Source organism: Felis catus, chromosome A3 (assembly GCF_018350175.1).
Source record: "Felis catus isolate Fca126 chromosome A3, F.catus_Fca126_mat1.0, whole genome shotgun sequence".
In the NCBI taxonomy this organism is placed as follows: Eukaryota; Metazoa; Chordata; class Mammalia; order Carnivora; family Felidae; genus Felis; species Felis catus.
Genome location: NC_058370.1, coordinates 18,031,301 through 18,051,841, shown reverse-complemented (window position 1 = coordinate 18,051,841; position 20,541 = coordinate 18,031,301). Strand labels below are relative to the sequence as shown.

The 20,541-nt window shown below is 44.4% G+C and overlaps 1 protein-coding gene across 14 annotated transcripts in view; it reads right to left on the bottom strand.

Moving 5' to 3' along the window:
• Positions 1 to 20,541, bottom strand: part of PTPRT (protein tyrosine phosphatase receptor type T) — a 1,064,810-nt gene that overhangs the window by 158,607 nt on the left and 885,662 nt on the right. For 9 of the 14 annotated variants that reach the window (XM_023251232.2, XM_023251237.2, XM_023251233.2 and 6 more), the window contains 2 exons: positions 18,018 to 18,153; positions 5,988 to 6,017 (listed from right to left, as the gene is read on the bottom strand). In XM_023251232.2, coding sequence (XP_023107000.1) covers positions 5,988 to 6,017; positions 18,018 to 18,153 — 166 coding nt within the window. The remainder of the gene's footprint in view (positions 1 to 5,987; positions 6,018 to 18,017; positions 18,154 to 20,541) is intronic. The other 5 variants (XM_023251235.2, XM_023251240.2, XM_045053604.1 and 2 more) reach the window with 1 other exon arrangement.

Genomic DNA, 20,541 nt, shown 5'->3' with positions numbered 1-20,541 from the left:
GATGTGGAGAAAAAGGAACCCTCGTGTATTATTGGTGGCAATGCGAACTCGGGCAGCCACTGTGGAAAACAGTATGGAGGTGCCTCAAAAAAATAAAAAAATAGAACTACCCTCTGCTCTTATAATCACACTACGGGGTATCCACCCAAATTCCTTCATTCGTGAAGGGAGCTGTGAGTAGCACATCGTAACTTTCTCCACGAGAACTTCTCTTTCCAACCACATTTTGGTATGTCACTGCTTTCTGTCAGCAGTATTCCCCATACTCCTGTTTACCTGCTTTACAAAGTTCAAATGCATTTACAGAACAGAAGCAGAATCACAGGCAGACCTTTCCAAGCCTCAAGGCATCACTAAAACCTAGTTGGGTTTTAAAACTTAAAGTATAAACTTAAAACTGAAGTATGCACATCTTCTATCTTCTTTGGAGGAGAAATGCTCATTTGTATCTTCCTTGATTAAGTTGGCAGAGCCTCTGACTTATAGATTTGCTCTGTTTGGTATTTATGACTGATGTGTTTAGACTCTAATTCAATAGAGTGAACAATAAAGCATCCATTCAGTTGCAATCCCTATCCAAATCTATCTGTGCACATGATCTAGCCCACTGCATTTATATCTATCTTGTTGTGGCAGTATTCATTAATTTTATGCATTTATAATTGTGAAATGCAAGTACAACATTTCTAAACCTAAAACCAATATAAAATTACAAAAATACGTCTGATCCGAAAGACACCCCCCCCCCGTCACCATACACCAAAAATGTATGAAGATGGATACTATCTTCAGGAGAATGGAAAAGCATAATTCAACGGGAGAGAAAACAAAATGGGGGTAGCAACCTCACACATACACCCACCTGGGTGCACTCATTCAAGTAATCGACACAGTCTGATGATGTCTGATTTGTTCTGGGCTCCAAGTTAGTCATCAGGAAATGAAAGATGAGTAACACACAGTCCTTGTCAACAAGGAGACAGACGTGCAAATACACCACGGGCAGAATAACCTAAGAATTGTTCGTGAATGAGTGAGTCAGGGGACAAAGGAATGAAGGCTGGATGCAACAACAAAGGTGAGGACACGGATACAGTCTGCCTAAATACGAATGGCAATTTCCCCCTTCAGTTGGAATTTTCCAGGCACAGAGGGTGGCTAGGCATCCCAGGAAGAGGGCCAAGTGCAAAGGTGTGATATTGAGAAAGGGACAGTTGTATCGGGGTGATGTAAGGGTGTCAGGAGAAAAGCTGCTCTCAAAGTAGGCATGCAAAATAAGAACTTGAGGTATGTGCTAAGATGCAGATTCCCAGGCTGCACTTTCAAAGGGACTGAGCTGCTCCGGGGGGTTGAGGGGGCAGGAATCAGTTCTCACCACAGTCCTCCCCTTGGCTGCACAGCAACATGGCTGCCATCTCTGCCTGGCCCTCATGGTGACACCTTCCCCTTCCGCTTGTCAACATGTCTGCTGTCAGCTTTTGGTAATTGATACTTATCATCTCTAAACGGTTTCCTTCAATTCCTATCTTTTCTTCATTTTTATTTGAAGTGGCTGATGAATTACATAAAAAGCTTTTTGAGTATCTCTTGATATAATCATTTTAAATTCCTCTTTACATGTACTGAGGCAACAATACCTGATTTGCAACAGCCTATGATGTGAAAAAGTGTATGCACTGACCAACGGAGGTGATTTCTTACTTTGGTTGAAGATCTACTACATAATAAGCATTTTATTATGTCCTTGAATCCTTGAAAGATCTCTGCGAGGTACCCATTTTTAGTCCCCACTTTACATCTTAGTCAACTGAGACCCAGAGGCTGCACAGGAGCAAAGGTTGCCTTAAAGATAGAGAAGCAAGGAAGGGAAAGGGTCTGGAGGTAGCTAAAAATCGTTGCCATTTCTTTTCTTTTTGAGAACAGACCATCTCCCTGTTGACTTCAGCTGTTATGGCTTTCAATATCATCTTGCTCTTCTCATCCACATGAGGAAAACCAGAAAGAACAAGAAATATTCTTAAGACACATTTGCCCCTTCCTGCCCATGATACCAAGTAATTACAGTGAGAGTTCAGAGAAAAGCACCATTCCCGTGGGTGGAGAGAATCAGGGAAGACTTCCTGTAGGAAGCACTGTTAGATCTGACCTTTGAAGGGTAGATGTAGGATTCAAATATGCTGGAATGGGGAAAGATGGGAAGGATATGGGAACTCAAGAGTTCCAGAGTCTCTGCAGACAAGGCCCAGCCCAGGTCACTGTTTTCTGTCTCCATGACACGTGTATAGGCATTTACCTAAGGCTAAGTGGAACAGTTAAGTGCTCTCTCTCTGCTGGAACAGTTGGTAAACAACTTAGTGCTTTTTCAAGAACTGCTACACTAAAATGTCTCTGTTTGAAACAATTACAGTGCCCATCACACACCTTGAGATGAATTAATCCGTGAACACATTCCAACTCTTAATATCCTTTTAAAAAGCAGACACTGAAGTGGTTGGGAGCTTCTTTACTATAGAGAAAAGCAAAAAGGCATTCTAGAGAGGCATTTCTGTTAGCTCGGAATGTAAGGAATCATAGCTGCTACTTTGTAGTAGCCACTCTACGTATACCCTCTCACCAGCCCTGGCAAAAACGCAAAAACCTGGGGAGTTAACATTGTTATCACCACTTTGCAGATGAAGAAACTGAGGCTCAGAGTGGTTCCATGTATGTTCAAGGTCTGAACAGTCTGACATAGAATCGGGATCTAGGCCTGACAACAAAACTCACATTATCTCCCTATTTTTTAGCATGTGCTGGACAATGAAGGGCCCCATTATAGACTCTTCTCTGTCCTTAGGTCTCAGTTCCTTTGGTCTACAGCTCTGTTTATCCTGGTCATTATCAGCACTCTGTTGGTCCCTCTTCACTCTAATCCCCTGGCTACTTCTGATCTGGCAGCCCAGTGCTCTCAGCTCTGACCAGCTGGCAAATACCCAGGATGGCAAAGACAGAAGTGCCTCAAGGGTGTCCTTGTCAGCCAGGAATAGCTACCACTTCTTGTCCCTAGCAAGGTACTGATGTCCATGAACAGAACTGAGGTTCTCCAGGCAGGTTGAAAGCACCCACTTGGGGTCTACACCTAAGAATGGAGTTCTGAATCTGGAAATCACAGGTGTCAGCATTTCCTTTTTGTTCCCTTTTCTCCACCTACATTCATCTCTCCATCCTACAGTCTCACAGAACCTGTCATGCCTCCCCTCTGAGGCTGCTCCCTATCCCCACTTTGCCTCCAGACCTTCCCTTCCAGACGTGCCCTCCCCCTAACCACCCACCCCCCACCAGCATCTTCAGCCTCTTCCTCTGCACAGACTCCTCTACTTCGTTGTATACAAGTGCCCAGGATTTTCTCACCCTTCAAGTACTCTCATGTTTCTCCTCTGCTTTAGGGTCTGGTGGTTAAAAAGAAGTATCCTCCTCCTCATGGGCTCTAGGCTGGCTTTGTCCCTCAACCCACCCCATGACCTGCACAAATGACTGCTGATGCTCAGATGTCTGGGACACGCTCACGTTCTCCACTGTCATCTCTCTGCATCTCTACTGTCAAATCTTCCTTCTGCAATGGACTTGGTTCTTAAAGCTTTGCTCCTACCTCTCTGTCTGCCTTTCCAGTTCTCGTCCTCTGAATCTTCAACCATGTTCAGTTCCCCAGCTGGCATGAGCTTCACACGCTAAGATCTGTAACTTAGGGGGCACCTGGGTGGCTCGGTCAGTCGAGTGTCTGACTGCACTCAGGTCATGATCTCATGGTTCGTGATTTGAGCCCCACATCAGGCTCATTGCTGTCAGTGAGGAGCCCGCTTTGGGATCATCTGTCCCCCTCTCTCTCTGCCACTCCTCTGCTTGTGTGCACTCTCTTGCTCTCTCTCTCTCTCTCAGAAATAAACATTCAATAAATCTGTGACTTAGAACTCTAAGTTTGCACAACTGCACAACTGTTTATCACTGTACCTCGAACTACAAGTACTTGCTAGTCTGTCTCCTATACTCTTGCACGGTGCATCTTGGATTCTGCCACATTACCCAGCACAGTGCCTGCCATGAAGTGGGCATCCAAAGACAGTGCTATGCACACTGTCTAACAGACGGAGGAGGTGAGGTGCCCAGAGACAGGGATGGGTCATCGCATGCCTGTAACTACTGTGGAACACTGGTGCCAGAAGAACCTCTCGAAGGCCAGAGGAGCTCCCAGGGGCCACCACTACTTTCCTGACCCCTTATGGTTTCTACAAAAGGAAATAAAGAAAACTAACATTTCATTAGTGCCAACTTTGTGTGAGGCACTTTATAAAATCCCTCATTCCCTGAGTTAGGCACTGTTACTCCCATTTTAGAGTTAAGAGAAATAAGGCTCAAGGAGTTCTGAGGATTTCCTCAAGGATTCATAACTGGTGTGTGACAAAGATGTGGCTTGAACCCAGAGCTGCATGATTCCTGAAGCTCATTCTCTTCACCACAGCAACAACACCCCATATCATTTTAACCCCTGTTCCTTTGCAGATGCGGTTCCCTCTGTTTAGAATTCTTGTTTCTTCAGGAGTGGGCAAATCCATCCCTACAAACACTGGTAACTATCCCCTGCCCCATTAAAAAATCAGTCACCCGAGTAAATGCCTCTATAGGACAGTACATATAGGTGCATCTCAGACAACATTTCAAGCATTTGATTTTACACTAGTCCCCAGACAGGCTTGAACACTAGGAAGGTAGCGCTCAAAGTCCTGGCCATCTCTCCATCCACAGTGTCTGGAACATAGTGAACATGTTCAATGCATGTTTGCCAGATGAGTGAATGAACAAACAAAACAGGTTCTCTGGTACTTTCAGTGTTGATGGTGGGGTCCATCGGTTCCTATAGAACATGATGGTGGTGGCACCAGAATCTTATTTACTCAGTGCCTAGCCTGTTGACCTTAGACCGAAACACTGAGCAGAAGGGGTGGGAGAGCCTTTTGCTGGCTAAATCTGCGTCTGTGAAGGCTTCAGCAGATGGTCACTAACAGGCATGGCCTCTCTTGTAAGGCGGGGTATGCCGGGGTAGAGCTAGACATGGAATGATGGACAATACACTTTGCCAGAAGCCAGACATTCCGAGTTTTAATCCCACTGGATGTGTGATTTCACACACTTCTCTGGACCTCAATGTTCAAACACTGGAAATGCATATTAAGGATATGGGGTTACTTCAGTGGTTTTAACTTTTCATACCAAGGATCTATTCGTGTAGTTTTTCTTTCCCTTTACCTTCATGTTTTCAAAATGTCTGATTTAATAATGAGAAAAATCATCATTTTTATTTAGAAAGTGCAAAAAAATTGACAGGCAACAGCCCACACATAACTACCAACAAAATGCATTGATAACAGGAGATAACTATTGCCAAACACCAGACTGAGATAATTCCAGCCCAAAGACCTCGGATGTTTCTGTCACCTATGAAGCTGGTTCTAGGTAAAGTCCCATTTCCCTGTAGACTTGCTGAAATAGTGGAAACAGCCAATGAATTTCTCTCTAACCTTTGAGCCCCTTAAGGCGACACATTCCCCAAGTAGACATAAATGGGCTCTGAAGTTGCTGAGATCTGTGATTCTGTTTTATGTCTGCAAGTCCTGCAGGGGGATTAGGTTGACCTCTTCTTGAAATTTGGGGATTTCTAACTCTAAAACGACACTGCCAAAGGAGAAACAGCCCTTCACAACTCCAAACAAAGGCAGGGGGGGACAGGGAGGGAGGAGTCCAAGATGGAAGAAACATAACAGACATCAACAATGCAACAATGACAGTGCATTTTCAAATGGAAAACATCTATGGGAAATAAAAACTTTGGGGCTACAGATGACTTAGACAGAAGTGAGTATGAGAAACCAACAGACACTTGGTTGGTGCAGGAAATGCATGCTACAGGTTCCCTTACAGGGCACGAAGCAAAGTTTCCCCGGGTCGATACTTACAAGTAATAGGAGTAGGAATAAGCATTTCTTCTATATATTGATGGGCAGTCAGATGAAGGAAATGTCCAAAAAAGGGGAAAAAGAAAAGACAAACAAACAAGAATTAGATTTATATGAAATCTTGATTCTTAGAAATGTACATAGTATTTCAGCATCCCAAAGTTCAAGGAGATGCAAGTTTCTCTCCTAATCATCTTTGCTGAGAATCAAATACTTCCAGTGGTAGAAGGAATGAGAGAGACCTCTCTTATGATGGAGAAACTCACTACTCATGCAGAGAAAGCCACATCTAATGTTGGCTGTTTTAATTGTTTATAAGTCCTTTTCTATAGTCAGTCAAAACTGCCTCCTTGTAATTACAACTTTTTGGTCCTGGGTCATATTTCTGTGGCCTTCTAGAACTATTCTACCACTCTTCACATGACAGTTCCCTTAAGATCTAAGGAAAGCCATAATGACTTTATGTTCTCTGTTTCAGGTCAAACTGCATCAGAACCTATTTAAATAAGTCAGGTAAGGTCTTGCCAAAAGCAAGGTAATCAGGTAGCAGCATTCAAGATGGCTCCCCCCCCAAAAAAAAGATGGCTCCCCAATGATCCACGCTTCCCAGTATGCATGCCCATGTGTAGTTCTTTCCCACACTGAAGCGGGAATGGCCCTATGTGACCAAAAGAATGTGGTAAGAATTACATTCTGGGACTTTCTAGGATAGATGAGGAAGAAGACTTGTAGCTCTGCCTGGGTATTTTGAACTCTGAGTTGGAACTCTGACTCTCCATGTAAGAAGTCTAAGTATCTTGAGGTAGCCATGCTGAAAAGATCCTGTGGAGAGACCCTAAAACTGTATGAAGAGAGATATCCAGCTAGCCCTCACCAGTTGGATTACGTCGATTGAGACCCTTGGTATCATGGAACAAAACAAGTCATTCCTTTTAAGCCTTAACCAGACCATAGATTCATAAGAAATATAAGTCACTAAAATTCAAGTTTGTTACCTATATCAGTAGATAACTGGAACAAAATTCAAACTTCATCATTAAAAAGCACTGGACGAAGAGAAAGGAATTCCAACTTTCAATCTAAATAGACTACAACCTTAAAAAATTCTCTGTGCCTTTATTTCCTTATCTGATCCTCAGATGAGCTGAACCAGACCATTAGTTTTAAAAACTGTGTGCAGGATCCTGGGGGCTCTGTACAGTAGCCTCATTGAAATGGGATGGGGGAAACTGAGCAGGTAGGATTGCTTATCCATGAAAGCCAGCAAGCACTTCTTCTCCATTTTTACCTCTTTTATAAATTGGAGTTTCATTTAAAATGTCACATGACTAAGAATTCCACTCTCCAAAAGAATGTTTGAAAAATCACTACCTGCAATCTCTTTCTGATGTCCCTTCTAGCTCTTGGCTTCTAAATAATAAAAATCTCAAACAAGTCCACGATATTCCCTTTGTTATAACTTTTTGTATTTTGTAGGAAAACAAATAGGAATGCTTTTATCTTACAGACTTAGCCGCACTAAGTGACACATTTGTGGATTGAGAAAAATTGCTGATAATTAAGGTCCCCAAATATCCATCTGAATAGGCAAGAAAAGTTCCCTTCCCTCTTGAGTTATTTGGTTAATTGCAAGTGTTATCCAGTTTGCTTGGCACAGGAAGATACAGTTTTATATCTGCAGGGTGGGAACATGTCCTCAGAGCCTCAAATTTCTCCCTCTCAAGTTCGAAGTGGCCAAAGCCTCTAAGCAGGGTGACCTCTAGGCAGGTGATCTCTAGGCTTTCTCTTATTTATCAGGAGAGCCCAACTCCAGCTACAGAAGATAAGTGACTCTGAGAGCTAAGAAGTCATGGCAGAAAAGCAGCTCCATGCCTGCTTGTGAAGCTGGGCTGGGGAAAATGAGCCACAGTGCAGCAAGATCTGTTCACTCACAAAACTGTTCAGTGTCTTGGGTCAGATGAACAGGGACCTTAGATGATGAAAGGGTTGAAGAATTCCCTGCCGTGATGGGTGGGAGTGGAAGAGCCCATGTAAGTCACCAAATCCCTCCCACCAACCACACAGGTTCATGCTGTAAGGAGATCATTCCTCTCCTTCATTGCTGGCTCTGTGGTCCCGTGACTGGAAATTTGATTCCTTGGGGAAGAAAGTGCAGGATCCATTTGATGAAGACTTCTAGACATGTATGTTCCCCATTCTGTCAAGAACAAGCAGGCTGAGAATCGAGAGCGCAGAGTTCTGATCCCAGAACTTTCACTTGCTCACTGTGACATTCTGGGCAATGTTCCTCCCCCTGGCCCTGTGTTTCCTGATCCATGTACCATGGTGAATGGCATGGGTGACTGCCAGCCTAAACATCTTTGCGGAGTGGAAATGTGATGTCTTAGCATCCCAGCACCACCACTTGCTAACTACATGTCTTTGATAAGTCACTATTTAGGTATCTCTGAGTCTCAGTTTTTCCATGTCAAAGTTGGGAGTGATAATTACCTATTCCCAAAAGTGGGCATTAATATTAGATTAATCTAAATCATATTCAGATTATATATGATATATAATATATAAAGTAGTTTAAGTAAATTATATTAAGCTAAACACCTGACATTATGAGTGCTCAGTAAAGGGGAATTTATGCCCCCACCTTATCCATACATATAAGGTTTGCTGCTTCTCACTCCGGTAACCAGGAACAAAGTGTTCACCTCTTTAGGAATATTTAAAATAGTATTAAAAGAAGAGAAAATATTTGCATAGCACTTACTATGTGTCAGGCATTGTTCTAGGCTCTCATATATTAACTCATGTATTCCTCACAACCACCCTGACAGGTGGGTATTATTATCAGCCACAGATGAAGAAACTGAGGCAGAGAAGGTTAAGTAACATGCTTAAGATCTTGCAGCTAGTAACTGGACTTGATAGCAATGAGGCTCTAAAGCTGGACAACAACATGGGTCTAAGCCCACGTACTTGACCACCAGCCTATGCTGCCTATATGAAGGAAGAAACAGGTGTATGTTGAGCAGCACAGTGGGTCTGGCATTGATATGACACATGCCTTAAATCTTTTAATCCTCCCCATAACCTCATGGAGCAGGCATTATGTTTCTCATTTTTGGTTGAGGTATCTGAGGCTCTAAGGGGTCACTCCTCACTCATAGTGAGGATCCTACTGCTGTTGTGCAGTTTGGGGGCAATGGCAAGGCCTCCATCCTGAGCCAGATTTCCTCACCATCAGCAGCCCCAGGCTGTGCTCTTGGGCCCCAGGCTGCACTCAATATTCTGGACCTTCTGGGCTTCTCTGCTTCCAACCTTCAGGATTTACCTATGGTTGGGCCACCTCCTCAGGACAACACACTACCCTATCTTCAAACCACCTCTTCAAAGTAGCTTTTCTGAGTTATCCTGGTTGTTATCAAAAGCCAGTGCTATCCCTGACCCAGCTTTAAGGCAACTCCAGATTAACAGCAACTGACAAACTTCTATTGAGTATCTTTTCCCAATTACATTGCAAAGTCTTCCAGGGCAAGGATTATAGTTCTTTTCTGTGTGGCCAAAACACAGTATACATGTGTGTTTTCTCTGAGGCTTGAAGAAGTTTTACTGAAGGTCTAAATTCACAAGGATACAGTGATATTGTAAGTAACAGATTGCCTGAGACCAAAAATCTTGAGCAGGAAGACAGCTGTGCTTAGGAAAAAAAAAAAAAAAACAACTCCAAACTTAATAAATCACATATTACACAATCTTCTTTTCAGCTGGCTGACAAAACTGATGCGAGGCACAACTTTCCTTTGTTCCATACTAAACAGGACTGAGCTGTCCATTTAACCATCCATTTGATCATCTACCTATCCATCTAGCTCATAAACCTACCCATCCACCCTTCTACCTATCCATGTATCCATCTATGCATGCATCCAACCACCCATCCCTCCACCCATCTAACCATCCATCCATCTACCCACTTAGCAATTTACCCACACACTCATCTATTCATCCATCCACTCATCTTCCAACTTTAATCCAACAATCCATCTATCATTTACTCATCCATCTTTCCATCATCAACTCAGCAAAAACTTCTCAAGGGCCTACTATGTGTGCCTGCTCCCTGCTAAGTACCAGAGATAGAAAGACAAATGAGATCTTGATCCAGCCCAAATGTCTGATGAGAGAGCCAGATAAGGAGCTTATAAAACAAATAATAAGAGCTACCACTTAAACAGCAGGAGGTCACTTATGTGCCAGGTACTGATCTAGTACATTATGTGGACTATTTTATTTAATCCTCACTATGAAGCATTATTATCCTTGTTTTGAGGATGAGGAAAGTGAAGCTTAGACAACTTGCTCAAGTTTACATAGTTGAGTATGGGATGAGAATCCAAGCAGTCTGACTTTAGGAGCCTCCATTAATAACCACTAGGCTCTAGTGTCTTCTGGAGTGATAAATGGTATTGTGGCAACACAGGGAGCAGTGGGACCATATTCAGGGGGGAAGGGTGGGGAGGGGGACAGATAAGGTGGCCTAGAGTCTATGATGCTTGAGTTATAAAGTCAAGGAGCATTTAGATGGAGTAGGAGGAAGGGTATTTCCAGGAAGATGGAACTGTTTATAGAATGGTTAGGTCACTTAGCAAGGTGAGAATGTCAAAATGTTGGCAGGTCTTAGTTCCCAAAGAGCTTATGGAGCTCAGTCTCAACACCACTGGGCATAGGAAGTACCAGTGACCAAATATTTTTCTAGATGAATGATTCTGGTAGAAGTGTGAGAATAAAGTTGTAGGGGAGAGGGACTGGGGTCATGAATGCTGCTGCAGAGATCAAAGCAAGAGAGGTTGGGGGCCTATCTCGTAATGGCCATGGGGAAGGAGATGTGAAAGTGAAAGTAGGTGATTAAATGTGAGCATACTGAAGAGGACCTCCAAGTTTCTGGCCTGAGTGGCTAGGTAGGGAGTGCAAACAGAAGGATTCACTTTTCAGTGGATAGAGCAAGGAGCTGTTTAGAATGGGGTGGACAAAACAGCATGACATCCTTAATTTGGGCTGTTCGCCCACTGCAACGAACCACTCAAAATCATGACTTACAGTTCAGCATCTCAGCAAGTCCTATTTTATATTTCATTCAGGCTAGACATTCAGGTGTTTAAGAGTGTCATATCCATTATCAGACGGGCCAAGTTTGAGACCCAGCTCTGCCACTTATTAGCTATGTGATTTGGGGTACTTTCCTTCAATTCCACATTTTAGCTTTGTGATCTGCAGCACACTATAATCTCATAGTGGTACAGTCTCTTTTGGCTGACCCACAAGTTCCCTTTCCCTATTGACTCACTCTTTTTTCCCCCCTTGATAGACAGTGTGTTCCCTGAAGGCTCAGATCATGCTATATCTTTCCTATGCTGCCCTTTTAGTCTTACACCCTCACCACAGGACTGGACTTATTCTTGGTGCTCCATGTTGATATTTAGGTCTATGTCCTGAGTGAAGCTTTCCTGCCCAAGGGATGGAGTGTTAATTCTGGGCCCCATCTGTTCTAATTTCACCAGACTCCTCCATTCAACACGTTTTTAGGGAATCCCCAGCATCCACATGGCACATTTGTGATAAGGATGAATCAGAATAGACAGCTGATGGTTTAGTAAAGAAGATAAGACATGAATACAAATGACAAATATAACAGGATACAATATGGATCCTCACAGAGGGGATCCAGATGGTGAAGAGATTGTGTCTAGATTGGAGGTCAGGAAGGGTTTACTGGAGAAGGCAGCTTTTGAATTAGATCTTAAACAGGGGTAGAATGTGGTCACATGGAACTAAGGTACACAGGTATTGAATGAGGAGGAAGCTTCACAAGCAAGGGTATAACAGTAGAGTAAGACTTTAGGAAATGTTCCAGAGTTACTGTGAGCAGGGGGACAGCGCAGCTTGACAAAAAATTCTCCAGATGTCCTAAAGCATGTGCTTCTTTTCTCATCTCTACCCCAGGAACTATTGTTATAAGGCAGGAGAAGCCATCAAGGGATTTTAGACAGCAGGTTTGGGAGTACAAGTTTCCTTTCTGAAATGTTACTTTGGCTGCATTGTGGAGGATGGGTTGGAGGGGCGGGGCTGGGGAGGAGACTCATACAATAGAGCTATGGGGGCCTCCACCAGGAAGGGGCAGTGCAGGGAGTGAGGAGAGGGTGTGACCAAGAGAAGGTAAAGATGCGGGTTCAGAAGTATCAGGGCGAAGCAACCTTATCAGTTTGGCTGATGGAGTGAGAGGGAGTGCCTGCCACTGAGATGGGGACACAGGACTGTGAGTAGGTAGGTGGACAGGTGATGATTTGGGCTTTGACCATGAAAACCTTGAGGGGTTTTCAAGGCAGATGTCCAGAGGCAGATGATACAGGGTGAGAAAAGGCTAAAGCAGAAGATCCTGCCCTCTCAGGTCATTTTCACCTTGAGGCCAGCAAAATGACAACCACCACATGGCTAAATTCACACCTGAAGACCTGTGTACATGGTACAGTGGCTACATGCAGGCGAGTATCAATGCATCTTTCTGGGGTTGGGGGCTTGTGGGAAGACTCATGTTAGAGGTATTAGTTGGGAGTCCTACTTGGAAGTACTTGAGGCTGAGGGTTAGAGAGTGACAGGAAACTTGTAGGTGAACACAAACACCTGACATTTGATTCAGGGACACAATATGCATTACAGCAGAGAGCAGTAGAAAATGACCCCTGAACCTGGGTTGCCGGCTTCCTATTTCAGGATTTACTTACTTTCTACCAGTCTGCGTGGACTAATAGAATAGAAGGTAACAGCATTCAGTTAACTCTCTGGAGTCACAGAGCCTGGTTTTGTATTTCAACTGTACCCAAAACCTTGGGCAACTTATAAACCTTTTTGAACTTCAGTTTCCTCTTCTCAAACAAAGGTGTACCAATGTCCTATCCTACCATGATTATTTGTAGTATTAAAATCACAATATGGTGACAGTTTAAATGGAAAACAAATTAGCTTAGATGATGTGTACTGATTGCAGTACTGCTCTTCGCATATTAGCATAGGAGCTGGCTTGGTACAGGTGATGGTCATGTGTGAGATGAATGTCTCTGTTAATACTGTGCATTATGACCACTTAGGCAGGGATAGGAAATAAAGCCTGTCCAGACCATTAGCTCATTTGATCTTCAGAACAACCCCATAGGATTAGCCACATCTCACAGGTGAGAAAGGAAAGGCTGAGCTTTGTTGCGTCTCCAAGGCAAACAGCACATAAATGGGACCCAGTTTTTCTGCTTCCCAGTCCACAAAAACAAGATGTATGTACCCATGAGACTGGGAACTTCTGGGGCAGACTCAAGTTACAGAGAATCAAAGTACACCAAGAGATGCACATTTATCTCAAAGTAGACTCTCATATCTCAAACTGAAGATACTTCAAATTCATTCCTGGAAAAGTTACTATCTGGACAGACCTGGTTGGGAGAAAATTGAGGCTAGACCAGAAAGAGCTGGGCAGGGGGAGGAGGAGGGGAGAAGGACTTCAAAAAGGTCTCCTAAAAGTTGCTCAGTTTCCATTTGAAAAGTAAAAAGGGAATGAAAAGTTAATAGAGGATCCAGACAAGGCTTGGGGTACAAATATACCAAAGAATCCTGCTTAACCTGGCTTCACTGTTTCCCCATGCAAAAGTAAATGGTTATGCCTTAAGCCTTGGAGGACCATGCTCAGACTTTAGGAAGTATGTCCCAAGGAATAAACTGGGACTATGGCAAGCTTGTGGGCATGAGCCCATATGAGCATATCCCCCCAAACAAACATTAAAATGTAGAACTTCCCATATGTGAGTGGCTAATAAATACCTTCAAACATCAAGGTTAAGGCATTAAGGCTTGAGCTTGCCACCTTAATTTTCATTGAAAGCTCCCAGAGCCCTAAGGTAGTAAGCCAAGAGACCACAGGGGTGGCCTAGCAACCCTTTGGCTGCACATTTCTTTGGGAGAGGATGTCCAGCAATTCTTTTTTTATTGTTTATTATTTTTGACAGAGAGACACACACACATACACAGACAGAGAGCAAGCAGGGAAGGGGAAGAAAGAGAGGAAGACACAGAATCAGAAGCAGGCTCCAGGCTCTGAGCTCTCAGGACAGAGCCCAACACGGGGTTCAAACTCACAGACCGTGAGATCATGACCTGAGCTGTAGCTGGCCGCCCAACTGACTGAGCCATCCAGGTGCCCCAGATGTCTAGCAATTCTAAAGGGAGGAGGCCAGGGAAGAAGATGACCAGGACTGTAGTAATGAGTCTCTATTTCAAAACTCAACAGGGTGGTCATGAAAAGGAGGTATGTTCTATTACCTAGGTGCATACAGAAACCCATTCTAGACCATTCTGAGGTCCACATGTGATCAAGGGAACCAGGAGTAAAGGATGGAGCCAATCATCCAGCCAATATCCAATATCCTGGTAAGTAACTTGATATATCAGGGAGGGGCTTCAGGCTCCCTTCTTATAATGCTCATGTAAACCTTTATATCTCCATGTAGCCCTGATTCTGCATTGGTCTGCCTTCAAAGAAATCCTCTCCAAACAGCCAAAGGTACTACAAAAAAAAAAAATACTTTAACTTGTATCTTTTGCAAACTGTAAGGGAATCCTGTTTGAATCATCCCCCAACAGGGGCTCCTGGGTGGCTCATTTGATTGTGTGTGACTTCACCTAAGGTCATGATCTCATGGGTCCCTGAGTTTTAGCCCCCTGCATCAGGCTCTGTGCTGACAGACAGCTCAGAGCCTGGATCCCACTTTGGTTTCTGTGTCTCCCTCTCTCTCTGTACCTCCCCTGTTCTTACTTTGTCTCTCTCTCTCAAAAATAAATAAAAGTTAAAAAAATTGAATCACCCCCCAACATTTCAGACCCCTTTCTGCAACCTTACATTTCTCAACATCCTCTCTATCCATTACAAAACAACCAAGCAACAAAACATCCCTCAGGCTATGTCTCTACCCCTCTATTGCCCACCCCCACCTTTGGAATGTAAATTGTTTAGCTGCTTTCATTAAGTCCTTCCCTTGGTCCTCTGTATCTCTAGCCCATTCTCAGTTGGCTTTCTATTTTAGTATCACAAAAGAAAACACCTAAAAGCAAGAGAAAGACTCTCTTTAGGGAGTCACAAGGAAGCCCTATAAGGCCAGTGATGATGAACTCTACAGAACAATCTAGGGACATCTCATGTGTACTGAAACCTTTTGTCTGAAGCTTTGGGGGAAGTTTTCAAGCCAGCTGAATCCCTTAGTAGCAGAGAAAACAGGAAACCACTACTCCCATGTCTGTAGAGGTGAGGAAGAAGACCCAGCTCAAATCAGCGGAGAGGACGTAGCAGGCATTTGACTTTTGAGAGTTCCTGCAACCAGGAACGAACTCTAGGTCACACTGGCACACTGAAGAGATGCTGACACACCAGGTTCCTGAGTTGTGATGATCTGCCTATTATTTGGGGGTTTCTTTTTGTGTAATATCTCTTCTTTTTAGGTAGCTGTGGGCAGCATTCTGGCCAGCAGTAAGATACTGACAGTCTCAATTGAACAATGAAGTTTTCCCCATACTTCTACACAGGGCTGGAGTAAGAAGACCTAAGGGAGCTCACCAAATGCTCCACTGTCTTTTGGGGGCATCTCTAGACATCAGAAGACACTGTAGGTTAGAAAGTGTGTAGACCTACCTTTATGCTCTCTTTCTCCTCTCCTCTCCTTTCCTTGCCCTACACCTATCTGTAAATTATCACTATCAAGTAGGTCAGCAAAAGGTCTTCTTTTCTCCAAAAGATACTGTATATGCAAACACTGATCAGCCTCCACCTCCACCCACCCGCCTCACTGCCAAAACATCTGAGTTTTGCTTCTTGGGACAAATGGTGGTCATGTGATGCCTGTTGGTTGGGTCTGATGGACAGTTTTGATAGAGGTGAGAGATGATGAAGACACGCAATAGAGGTTAAAGCCACACAAAGGGCTCTCTTTATACTTGTTCCCACCCTGGAAACAGAAAGCCCTTTCCTCCCTCCTGAGAAGTCACACATTGCAGAAATAGCTGTGGAGAAGGAAGTGAAATTTCTTCACAAGCTCACAGACGGTGGTGACGTGGGTTAAGCCAGGCTTTAGAAAGAGCAAAATTGGAAGAGCTTATCTGACTTACAAATCAGTGGCAAAGAATGAGAACATTTCAGGTCTATCAAAGAGGAATGAGATTCTATTAAATCAGTTACTTTTTCCAGGTAGACAATCCCCAGCTCACCTCTGCCTCTAATGCGTCTGTGACTCTAAGAAACATGTCAGCAATCTTACATGTGCCCATCGCCCCCAGAGAAACCAGACTTCATGTTTGACTTCATCTAATAGCTGACTTGTCACTGATACCTGCAATATGGTCATACAATTGATGATGATATGACAATGCAATGCTGTCCTCAATGCTCTGGGAGCTCTTGCTCCCCAATATTAATGTAGTACCTACCCTTCCCCCTCCCCAACCAGAAAATCAGTAGCTGGATAAGAACCTTAACTCTCCAGTTATTCTGCTGAGAGCCTGAGGAAAGGAGTGGTTCTGTTAGACAAAAGATGTCAAGAAAAGGACAAGGTCCTACCAGTAAGATATCCTGGCCAGAGGGAGGACTGGCTGATTCAGAACAGAGTCATGAAAGACACAGGGATATTCTGGAGCCGAAATGGCTAAGAGAAGGCTGACTACCATGTACAGTGGGAACCCCAGTATTTCTCACTCACTGATAATTGGAAAAGGGGATTTTTAAAAAACTTTCCTTATACTCATGAGAGTCCTTAGATAGAAGCGGCACTTTGTCTTTAGGGCATTCTGTCCCTTTGTTTTCTGGTGAGACACAAATTTCACAAGCACTTTTCCTTCCACAGATGGAAGCAAGTCTCTGGTCCTTGTTACTGGGTTTGCTCTGAACTCTGTCAGGAACCAGACATCAGAGCTTCAGGCTGTGGCTTATTTAATGATGTAAAAGTATCTTCAAGTTGGTGGCAGGGCGCGCTGAAGCACATAATGTGATGTAGATAAAGGTTCTGTTTGCTTTGGCAGAGGAGGGGAGCAGGAAGGTGGAGACCAAGGTTGGGACCACGATGTTGAAATTGAGAAGACATGAGGGTGCGTGGTAGACATGGATACATGGGGGTAGTCCAGGGGCTAAGGAGAGGTGGGCCCCAGGACTTCCGGTTTGGAGGAATAACAGTGCATCCTGGGACAGTGACAGCTGATATTCATCAGCTTTCCTGGATGAATGGCTCCTTTCCCTCTCTGCAATTCCCCTGCGTTAGCCTCAAGCCTTGCGAATGTCTGAAAACAGAAGATGTCAGTGTGTTGAATCTTGGAGATAAGGAGGAGCCTGTACTTGGCTTTCATGAGCCATGCAACATGTGATAACTGTGTTAGTGGACCAGAGACGCCCAGGAAGACATCCGTTCAGAAAGAACAAGTAGCAACAATCCAGCTGGGAAGGCCTTAGGGGACATGGAGTAGGAAGGAATCTTCCCTTGGGACTATCACCCCATGGGAGGCTTTATCTCTGCCATGCAGGGGGCAGTGTAGGATGCTGCTGGCGGACCAAAGAGAAATCAGGGTGAGTGAAAGCAAAAAGAATAAAGCATTACTTTCCTGCATCTGTATTTCTGGGGCTCCCCAGTAACCTTGATGAGACATGATCAATCACAACAGAGCAGCTAACTCTGAGAAGATTCATGACATGGAACCCCATGGCACACCAGGGTGGCCCAGCCATAGGGATCGATGGTTCCCTAAGAAACTGACCATCTCAGGGCCACTTGCCAAGCAGGCAGCACACACCTTTCAGATGCCAACACAATGAGCCACAATTAGCTCAATTACTTCAGGACTTGAACACTCACAGAAGAAGGTGCTTGCTCCGAAGAGATCAGCAGAGCAAAGACCTGGCCACACGGCAGCGTTGGGCCAGCTGGGGTCAGCAGAGTCTGCAGGGCAGCACCAGACACTCACCTCCTTTTGATGGTGAGCATGACGCCCAGGAGAATGATGATGAACATGAGGAGGCCAGCGATCACACCGGCCATCTTCACGGTGTTGTCTACCTGCTTCTCTGGCTCCACGGTGTTAGAATTCTGAGTGGAGGCACCTTCAAGGGGAAAGAAGAAGAAAGATGTGGAAAAGGCTCACACATACGACCAGAAAACAATTATAATGACAACAGGTTCCACTTACTGAGCGCTGACTATGTGCCAGGCACTGTGCTAAGAGCATGACACACATTGTCCCTTGTACTCTTTTTGAGGATCAATCCTTTGTGATATTGGATTATACCTCCCCCTTTTTGAGGTGCAGAGAAATGAAGTGAAAGTCCCAAGTTTGCACAACTGCTGTGACAGGAAATCCCTATCCTCTGGTGAGGTCAAGTGGAGCGTTTTCATCCCTCACACTGATTTGTCCCTCGGATCAAACCATGGATCTATTTACAGTTTTATTCTTGGGTTCATGAAATCATCCCAAACCCAACTTTATTCTTTCTGGTAAATGGTGAAAACAAGAGCTTTGTGTTAAGGTAACATGATTAAAATCACTCAAATTTTAAAGGTAAAAGCATAAAGTTTTTGTTTTGCCTTCTATGAAACAAACGGTGTGTCAGAAATTTGGTGCATTAAAGCTAATTTCCTGGGGTTCAGAAAACACTTCTATGTGACTAACTCCATTTCTGGAATTTAATGGCAATGTTATGTGCTCTGCCAGGTACAAACTCTCTGATTCGGTTCCAGGTAGCCAAAAAATACCTCAGCCTGGCCTCTTCAGGCAGTGTACCGGGGAGGCCACTTCTCATTGTAGACACCTACAGGAACACTTCTGGAGAGTGGTCCACGGGTTACCAGCACCCTGAGTGAATTCCTTCCTGCTGCCGTTCATATTCCCCAGCACCACATTTGTGTGCAGCAGGTTAAGTCCAAAGACTCCTCTGCCTGGCACATCCCTACTTCCCAGTTTCTGCCACTTCAGCACCAGCTCATCCTTCATCACCATCTGCATCTCCTCTGGTTGCCTGTGCCCCTGGGAGAGTGCCTCTCTCTCTACTAAATCCTAACTCTCTGTAACACTTTGCACATACCTCAATATACTGATATTATTAGCTATTTGTTTCTCCATCTGTCTCCTCCAGTGCTCTGCCAGCACCTTAGGGGGGAGATTATGCCTCCTTTATCTTTGTTTCCTCATGGTAGTACCGAGCCTGGCTTGTACTAGGTGTTCTCTTAATGTTTGTGGTTGTTCGACGTTTAGCTGAAGGGAAGACACTGCTGCCCACACACATTTGTTCTCATGGAACCAAACTGAATTTCTCCTTTTTCAGCCACGTGCTCACAGAACTCAGTTGAACTGAAGGAAAGCTAATGCCCATAAGCTACGATTCTGATTCCCCAAGCCCACTGATGTTTAAGAACAGCCCTTCAGCACAAGGATGCATCCCCTCTTCTTGTTTAAGAGTGTCAAGTGTTTCCCCCATCAGAGCACATTCCCCAAACTCTCTTGTAACTGGGACAAGTCTCCCCCGTGGGAACGGCAAGTCTTCAAGAACAGGGAGTGTGGCTCTCAGCTCTCTAATGTCAGTGTCTCACACAGGCTGCCCTCCTCCTGTCGGCTTACACGTGACTGAAGGATATAAAGATGTTTGTTTGCTTCATTCATCTGCTCCTGAGCACCCATGTACTGTGTGCCAAACAATGCTGTCTATGGGATGAGAGATCCTTCTCTTGGATGGACTTACGGGTCAGAGATTTTATTCAGTTCCCTTAATCAGCTAAAGGCAAGACCAGCTCATCAAATCCCAGGGCTGCCTGAGCAAGCTCTGCCTATCTCTGCCTCAGTGAGTTCATGGGGGAGTTAGCCAACCACCTCTTTGGCAGGGCTGGTCTCATATTCCAGAATGGGGGCTGGTTCCAAGGAACCATACATAGCCCCCATTTCCTAGTTTGGAGTCATGCTTTCTGAGATAAGGCTAGTCCACTGTGTACCAAACATAAAGGAAGCTGAACACCTCAGATGACAATTTCTTCAATTGTGTCAGTCTTTTTGTTTGGATTTGAAGGAAGGAAGTTGGCTCGGGAGCATTTACTGGCATAGCTGAACTTTATTTAGCGCCTGCTGTGAGATCCTATTCTAGAGACTGGGGGTACAAAGGCAAAAGAGCCCTGGAGAGGATGTTATTACCCTAGGAACACTGTTACTGGCTTGGCTTAAAGAGATTCACACTTCATTCCTTCAGTAAATGATCACAAGCACAGGCATTCAGTGACACAGTGGTGAGTGAAACAGGCACAGTCCCTGCCCTCGAGGAGCCTGCTGTGAGTGATGGGTGGGACTCAGGAGACGGAATTAATGAACTGAGAATCAATAATAGTAAGCTTGCAAATCTGTTAACAATGAGAAAAGAGAGGCACATGGCACTCGGGAAGCACACAATAGGGAAGTGAATCATTCCTGGGAAGACATGGGCAGAGAACACAAGAGGAGCAAGTGGGAG